Source organism: Megalops cyprinoides, chromosome 1 (assembly GCF_013368585.1).
Source record: "Megalops cyprinoides isolate fMegCyp1 chromosome 1, fMegCyp1.pri, whole genome shotgun sequence".
NCBI classification, from domain to species: domain Eukaryota; kingdom Metazoa; phylum Chordata; class Actinopteri; order Elopiformes; family Megalopidae; genus Megalops; species Megalops cyprinoides.
Genome location: NC_050583.1, coordinates 42759892 through 42768708, shown reverse-complemented (window position 1 = coordinate 42768708; position 8817 = coordinate 42759892). Strand labels below are relative to the sequence as shown.

The 8817-nt window shown below is 41.5% G+C and overlaps 1 protein-coding gene across 1 annotated transcript; it reads right to left on the bottom strand.

The window, feature by feature from the left end:
• Positions 1–422: 422 nt before the first annotated feature.
• Positions 423–8603, bottom strand: LOC118773788 (homeobox protein MOX-1-like). The gene is made up of 3 exons (XM_036522884.1): positions 7789–8603; positions 2351–2523; positions 423–1127 (listed from the first exon to the last, which is right to left on the bottom strand). The coding sequence occupies exons 1-3, from the start codon at positions 8264–8266 to the stop codon at positions 1005–1007; spliced, it is 774 nt and encodes a 257-aa protein (XP_036378777.1). The 5' UTR covers positions 8267–8603; the 3' UTR covers positions 423–1004.
• Between the last annotated feature and the right edge of the window lie 214 nt (positions 8604–8817).

Genomic DNA, 8817 nt, shown 5'->3' with positions numbered 1-8817 from the left:
CCAGATGATATATAAATTGCAGTTTCTGGTTAAAGATTGAAATAGTGTTCATATTTGCAGTGCTCTTTGGATACGGTTGCCAAAACAGTCAGACCAAAAGCTATATAAATAACATTGCATAAGCACTGTCTTAACACTGGCCAAGAAATTGTAGCTTCATGTTATTTCACCTCATAACTCACAAGTGCTAGCTGGAAGAACTTCTCAAGCTCTTTTTTTCATTTTTGTAAAGAGATTTATTCAAGCTTTTTTATTGAAGATTTTAATATGCTACATCTGTATTTTACTTAACATTATCATTTCAAATGTAAAAACAGAAATACAAAAAACACCAAACTGTGATAACGAAAACAAAGTATATTCTAAAGACACACAGACGACACCAAAAAAAAAAAAATCAGAAATTGAGGCACTCATGGTTTGGCAGTTTTGGAATGGTCACAAAATCTTGGGGTTTCATGTTCTCAACAAGCGCTTGGGGCCAGACAGCGGAAGCTATGATCTCACACCTGAACTGTGATGCAGTTTTCCAACAGGAAGTCCAGAAAGAGACAGATCCAGGAGAGCGGTCAAAGAGCACAGTCTCCCTGAACAAGCTCAGTAAAAAAATGTCATGTCTTCCATACATGAGCTGGAAGGTGGAGTGGTCATCAAACAGATTCACCTTTGTCTGCACTGAAGTGATGACAGCGGTCTCTATTTTCTGTTTGCCTTACTCACTTCTAATCAGTGCTCCAAGAATTATAAGTCTAACATTTCATGGATATGAGATTTACAAACGTGGATCTTGAGCCAATTATCCAAATGAGAGTCCTTGTGTAGCATAGCCACTCAAGCAATATTTACAAGAGGAATCACACTGCAGTTTGCCCTGGAGTCAAGAGTAAAAATCGTTGCAGATGCAGAAGTCTTTCTGTCCGTGTTCGGGCACTGGCAGCCAAGAATCACAGGATGCAATTTGGCATCTCTACGTGTCCAACTGGTATTGGTAGGCTTCTGGCCCTTCACTCTGAGCTGGGTGACGCAGCAGAATCCACCTCGTCTGCCTCCAAGTCATGGGGGGAGGCTGGCTGCCCTCCTTTCACTCTCTTCCATTTCATCCGTCGGTTTTGGAACCATACCTTCACCTGCACAATGTGGTCACCAACAATAACAGCAGATTAGAACCTAGATCAACGCAGACAAAAATGTATATCATATTGCACTGTCAGAAGCACAGTGTGAGCAAATATAATTGTTAAAATCAGAAGGCCTTATAGTACTTGACATAATTGTAAAGCTTGTATACTTTTTTGAACGATAATGTTACTTTTCGTTTCAAAATATTGTAATAATCCTGTTGTGAGTGATGCATTTGCTGGTAATAAGAAAGCATAAAAAGCTAACTGCAGAATAATTTGAAGAGGAGTGTTGGTACTGTGCCCAATTCTGACATCAATTCCTGTGAGCGCCTGCCTCCTTCCTGTGTGGGCTGGGCTCTGGGGAGGCTATGCAAGACCTCTGCGCATCCCTCTCAGCATTCCCCACAGCAACACAGGAACACAGACAATCTGTTCCCACACTATTTTAAGAGCATCCACTTGTCTGATGCTGTCAGTCACTTGTGTGAGAGCAGGGGCCTGTGGCTGCCAAGAAATGTGGGTTGCATCGGAAAAACACAAGACAGGGCTGCAGAGGGGATTCACAAGAAGCCTGGGACAGGCTGGGATCTGGCTTGCATTTGAGACCTGGGCCTGGGAAATTCATCTGTGCTCAGCCGAGGCTACATGCAGTCATCCCAAAATCACAGCTGAGGGTAATGGGGAGGAGTCAGGGGGAAGGGGTGGCCACCAAAGTTTTTGAGATCTCTCTTATATAAACGGTCACAGAATAACAACTCCTCCATATCTACTTATGTCTGCCTATGGGAATCACCTTTTCATGAGAGTGATGAATATTATATATATTATATTATATTATTATAATCATTACATTCAGTAGGGGATGTATTGATGTATTGTCTTAGGGCTTAAGAGACAGGACTCTTTGTGTGATCCCTCCTCAAGTGAAGTTTGATCACGGTCATGCTTCCTATAGCCACCCGGGAATGAACCAAAGTTCATTTGCAAAGGAGGACTACGTGGCTGTCCTAAACTGAAATGCCTGCCCTGACAGATAAAGCCATAGATGACGGTTCAGTTTACTTTTAACAACAGCAAAATGCAAATGTCTTTGTTTATGGTGAAGGACCAATGTCCCAATACCATTGAGATGTAATATCTTCACACCTGTTACTTTTTGTATTGTATAAGCAAACAGTGATTGCCATCGGCATTGTGGTACTATTGTGCCACTGGAAGCATGTGTTTACCTGTCTCTCGGTGAGGTCCAGGTTGACTGCAATCTCGTAACGACGTAGCCGAGTCAGGTAATTGTGATGAGTGAACTCTGCCTCCAACTCCCGGAGCTGTTCCTTGGTAAATGCTGTACGCTCCTTCCGGGCCTTACAGTTGGAGTCAGCCTTGAAGCTGGAGTCCTGGATCTCTGCATGTGCAAAGAGTGTGGGCAGATGTGAGCAAGACTTTCACATGCACTGTGTCTTTGCCGTTATGCCTATGTTCTACCAGCATAAAGAGTTACAAAATGTTACATGTTCAAATGGATTTAAAGTTACCTGAATATAATTAACACGTACATGATTGATGTTTGGGAGCCAGCTCTAAGCCAGTGAGACACTGCGGGTGGTTTGCATGTGTTTCCATGTATACTGTACTGCCAGACAGCCTTAAACTCAATTAATCACAAAGGGCTTGGCCTTGTGTGCAAGTGTTTGACATTACTGATGTAGGCACTGTGACCTACGCAGGCCACACATGGCTGGACACACACAGAGCTGGCGCATCTTGGGGGTCGTCTTAAGTGGAGCACAGAGGGCTTGAGTTAGAGAGGAATGCAGTGGAACACTGTTAAATCTACCAGCAAAAGAACAAAAATGTGTACAATGTAATTGTAGGTGGCTTTTTAAAAGACTTTTTCCTTTGTTCATGACAATACAGACTGAGGCTAGCCTCAAGGTAACTGAAGAGCCGCTAACAGTTGTAAGTACAAGAAACAACAAGAAAATAAACAAAGCCGATTGCTTTCATATTCACCTGGGGCTAATTTACAAAGCAATTGCAGTGTGGCATATGTCAAGCTTAATTATGATTTGTTTTCTAAATTGTGCTTGTGAATTCAACAAGGTGTCATTTTTCCTATTAGCCCCCAAATACATATCCAGCCTGCTCGTGTTAAGTAAAAGCCAATATAAAATGAGAGAGAATTTGAACTGTTTTGAATAAGAAAGTAATCTTTTAGTCATATTAAAACTAACATTAGTTTTAAACATGAGAAACAATTAAACTAATGAAAGCTCTCTGACATTAAGTAAAACTGTTCTGTAGTTAAGTTCTGTGATTTTGAGGGTGTAATTGTGGATCCTTAAGGAAAAAAAATAGGGGCTGATGTAATTCCTGTCAAAAGTTTGTAATTTGTCACATTGTGAACATCTTTACATAGTACTTGCCAGAAGTGTGGCCAGACTGCATAATGGCTTGCAGTCACAAGGCCAGATGTGACTGGGGAGATTCAGACTGTGTGCTGTCTATAGAGAGCCCTGATGCTAAATAGCAGACTTCTGACTTGTGGCTTCTGTCTCTTGTTGAGAATGTAGTATTTTTATTATCATTACTTCTCTTTTTCCTCATTCAGAACCACATTAACTCAGCCAGACCACTTTCAAAGTGTGCCCACCTGGACTGTAAATGATTTTGGTGTTGACACCTGGCAAGGCAGATTTTGTCCTAGAACACAAAACAGGTTCCAATAAATAAGTCCCGTTAATTTTTTTGGGAATTACTCCAGCACACAGCAGGGAGGCTTTGAGACACATACATTTGGCAGAAGTTTGGAAAGGGTGTTAAAGTCATTTGTCCTAATTAACATTGTGCCATGCCTGCTGCTTGCCTTCACTGTAAAGGAGCAAGTGCTTCCAAAACAAAACACGTGTAAACAACCGTTCCCCAAGCACACACCCTATCCCTAAACTTAATTCAGTTTAGGCACATCTGCTCATAGGAGTGTTTTTCTTTATCTTTGCTATTTTCCACATTTCAGAATAAGAGTAAATATATCAAAACTATGAAAAGTATTAAACAAATCAAAATCATCTTGCATTTTAGATTAAAATATTATGTTTAAAATATTTTTTTTGGAAAGAAATTCATACATCGGCATCAATTATATATATATTGTATACTGTGTGTGTGTATATATATATATATATATATATATATATATATATTATGTGTGTGTGTGTGTGTGTGTGTGTGTGCACGCGTGTGTGTGTTAATGTGCAATCCTGTGCATTTAAAGTATTTGATGCAATGAAATTTCATTAATTCTGTCTTTCCAAACAGACCTGAGTACATGCAGCCTGTGGTGCAACTGCTACGTGTTCAGCATTGTGTAGCTTGTATTCACATTTGCACAGCATCACTGCAAATAAATACAACAGAACAGCAATGGCAAGATTTTCACTTTTTCACTTTTTGACATTTTTAACTGCTCATGGCAGTATAGTGTATTAAATCTGTAAAAATGTGTAGCTACGTACAGATTTCGTAGGAGCAAAACATTTTTTGTTTTGGAGTGGATTTTTTTTATTTTTTGAAAATGAGGGGGATAACACAAAGTCTTCCAATGTATAACGTTAAACTTACAAATGAAATTCTAAATACAGTAACTGGGAGCATGGTTATTTGCCACTGGTGATGACAATGTTACACACCTGTCCGTGCGTGCCTATAGACCAAGTGGCATACATCGTTAGACACGGCGGCGTAAAATCTGTTATCTGTTAATAACAATTATTATACTATTAATAATTACATAAATACAGCGCGTGACATATCACCATATTGCTGCCGACAGGTGAAGAAGAACCCATTGTTTCCAGGTAAAAGTGTCATTAATGCCACTTCTGGCAGCAAGGTATATTTTATACGTGGTTTTGAAGTTATTTTCAGCAAGCAGTCAAAATAATCTAATTACAGTCCCAACTATTGTATTTAAGGATTTAATTTTACAGAGGCAGAGCTATATTTCAATGTACAACAGCGCTGTGCGAACTTGCACCGGGTGCTCTGTTTCGGTTTAATGATGGGAAAATGGGTAAAAATTTAAGTGGGACTTTCTGGTAAGATATTTCATCAGACGTGGTCTGGCACACCTGCGCCACATTGTGTGCGGGTTACGTGAAGGTAACTCGAAAAAAGTTGGTGAAAATGCATTGCTCAAATTAACTAGAAAACGCGCGTGCTGTTGCCTTGACTTCGACGAAAATGTGGAACACGGAAGTCTGTCAAATTATTGCTTAAGGGCTTTGTGCGTTTTTGGTGTCCTACCTTTTTTTTTTTTTTTTTTAAATACAACTGAATATTATTTGGCTTAATCGCTTATCGAAATCCAATACTACTACACTTTCAGGTTATATGTATTTATCTTACACTTTTAAAAATCCTTGAACAGCTCTGGAAATTAATGTCTGCACCAGATGTGCTACATACAAAAGTGCACTTTATTTCTGTCGTTTTGAACGGCATCCTTTTGAGCGTAAGGTAGGGGAGCACAGCACATTGCCACATATCTACCAGATCAGTTTCAGGGCTTCTCAGGCTGGAAGTGCCTCGAATTTGCCCTCCAATTTTAATTGCAAAATTGCCTGGGTCACAAACATAAATTGTAAGGTTATTAGAAAATTTTAGGTTTTGAATATGAAATGGTTCACTCGTTTCCCTGAGTTTAGTGGGGTTTTGAAGGAAGCAATAACAGTAACCAGAAACCATTTGAAATTACTCTCAACCATCCATTCCTAAAGCAGGGAAGGCTCTCTGCAGCAGTACAGCAGAGTGTTTTGTCCTGCATTTCTGTTCTGTTCAAGGGCTCCTTGCTAAAAAGTTGTTCATCTCAGTGGTTGCTTAATTTTCCAGACTGTGTTGTAAGGTTTACTGTGTGTGATGTGACAGAAATATGTTATAATGGCTGTAATTTCACTATCACAGACTCAATCCACCCCATATCTCTATCTAGCATTAATTTGAAGTGGTCTTTTAAACAACAGATTTGGCAGACTTTATTTGAATGCTACAAGTTTGAAAGAATGTAACACAACACTTACTGTCTTGGACATCATAACAACTCTGATAAAATATTTCCACACACATAAGGGGGTTTCTCTTAAATCAAACAGTAGTTCGGTGTGCTTTTTAGTTTGATTTTGATGGAAACTAATACACTGGTCAGAAAGCACTTTTGCTGCTTATGTTAAATTTCATGTCTGTTTTGTACCCATGAATATCCATTGGGCTGAGCTAAAGTTTGAGATTGCAATGTTTACCAACTGTCATCCTGAGGTGACTGTAAATCATTTGTACTTACGGTACTTTTACATATTTGGAGGATGTGAAGGATTGATTGCGTCTTTCCATTGATTGTGCCCCCCATAGGGGGTTAAACTCATGAACCTGTTAGAAGACCGTAGACAACTAACCTGCCTTATTCCAGGTGTAAGAGTTTAGGTTATAGTATCCCTCAAAATTCCATGTGTGGGAGAGCACTGAATAATCGTTGTGCTACCACTATGCAAAGCTTGATCTCACAGGTCAGAAGAGCAATAAACATTCAGTGATTAGAGTGGTAATTTTCACCTGACTGTTTTTTCATGGAAGACTGAAACAATTGGAGGAAGGGACTGTTTTGACTGCTGTGTGTGTGTGGAAAAAAATGTGTTCTATATCATCTGCTTCATACCTATCTTTTGCAGCTGTCCTTTTCTACTGTCTTTGTGGATACAAGTTGTTTTCCTGAGGTGCAGACAAAGCTCTGTCTTCACTTATCAGAAAGACAATGGTGTAACAAAGTAAAAAGGTTTTAAGAGCCAAAAATTCCCAAAATGATTCTAGTTGAGGAGTCAATTTCCCTAATGTTACACAGCAATACATCTGTGTGATATTGCCTATATGGTGTTGGGTGTTGGTGTCTCAGATTAGTATGGTTAGGTGCTGATCTGTGAGAAAATTCAGAGAAATTTTAAATGAGCACTAACACATGAACATAATTTGACGTAAATTATGCCACTATGCTCTTCACATCAGTTTACCCACACATTTATGCCGCAGGTGACAGTGTGATTAAGCAGGCACGGAAAGGGGGAACCTGGCTGTCAAAAGGACAAATATTCACAGAGAAAGGTGTGACGTTGAGTTGTTTTTCTGTAAAGACAAACAGCTGTAGGTATTTTGGATTACTAAAGCAATCAAGGAGTGCAGAATCCAAATTTGTTGATTAGATTGACTTTAGAGCTACTGTCAACTTTTATATGTACATATGCTATATCACACTCTGTTTCTCCAGTGACATAATATAGTGAAAGCAGTAGGCAGATGTTAATTTTCATAAAATATGCTAAGTCATTTCACATTTTGTACCTGTTATTCAGGGGAGGAGTCACTACACCACTGTAATGTGGTAGGGAAAGCATCACATGGTCTGTGGTGGTAATGAAAATTTTGCATTTCTCAGGCAATGATCAGATAATTGCATATATGATTTTGTTAATTGCATGGGTGAGGAAGGACAAGGCTATTTTGAAAAAAATATATGGTACAGCATGCAGTGCAGAAAAGGCTTTTACCCATGATGCTTGCCCTTGGTTCCTTCTGCTGTCACTCATTTACAAAGCCCAGCCTGGCACACTGTGCAGCAACTCACCTGTGATGTCTCTCTTTCGCTTGGAGGTCTTTTTCTCCGTCTCAGTGGGTGCCATGCTGTGTGGGGAGAACTCTTCATCCAGACACCTGGTCATTGCCCCAGGCAGCCTGTCCCCACCTGCACTGTCCATGTCCCCCCCACCTCCACCCCCCACCGCCACCACAGCTGCTGCACAGGGCTCCTGCCCCCTACCCCGGGGCTCACAGACTGGGAACTGCCAGTCCGCCCGCTGGAAGCCAGCGTGCGGTTCAGCGTACAGCCGCTCCTCGCGCGGGTAGGCGTGTGGCGCTGACACCAGGCAGGAGGTGGAGAAATCCGTGTAGGCCAGAAACTCAGGCTTTTGGTGCAGGGAGAAAGGGGCCTGCTGGTAGGACTGCAACCCCGCTGTGGGTACACCTGCATGAGGGTTCCGCATGCACCCCCAGATAGGGCTCCCCGGGTGGGCACTCCTCATGCAGCTGCTGGTCGGCTGATCCATGGCGACACGCAGGAGTGAAAGGTCTCTCTTCAGAGAAGCGGGGTGGCTTAGTCTGACTCAGTGGGAAAAATGATCCGCCTCAACTCGCTGTTTCACACGTGCATTATTGCCTGTCTGCACACTTTTTTCTTTTCTCAGTCTCTTCAGGCACCACTGGGCCTCAGCAGCATGTCTTGGAGAGGAGACCTTACAGTTGCTCTTCCTTTTCTGTCTGTCAGGCAATGTTGAGCCGCCCCACTAGTGTAAACCGTGGTGAGTGATCTGACCGGCCACACGACGCTGCATCCTCTCCCAGCTCCCAGGCTGTTTTCACAGTTCTAAGGCATTCCTGACAAGTGATCCCTCCTCTCTTTTAAACGCTTCAGTGGGAAAGAGTGGTAAGTTTATGGAGTGAAACGTGAGCCTGCGGGGGCGGAGCCCTCCAGGCCACATGTTGGTACCCTCCAACCCACCCTGCCTCATCAACTATTAATCACGGGGGAAATTTTATATGCACATCTAATGGGATTTCCAGGCGCAGACTTTTAAAGGAACATTGTCTGTAAAATATA

What these genes read in the sequence shown, in the direction of transcription:
- LOC118773788 (XM_036522884.1), bottom strand. Translation starts at nt 8,266, where the DNA reads ATGGATCAGCCGACCAGCAGCTGCATGAGGAGTGCCCACCCGGGGAGC. An exon ending in GCGAAAGAGAGACATCACAG is followed by an intron (nt 2,524 to 7,788) that starts GTGAGTTGCTGC and finishes TTGCACATGCAG; the next exon opens with AGATCCAGGACTCCAGCTTC. An exon ending in TGGACCTCACCGAGAGACAG is followed by an intron (nt 1,128 to 2,350) that starts GTAAACACATGC and finishes CACATTGTGCAG; the next exon opens with GTGAAGGTATGGTTCCAAAA.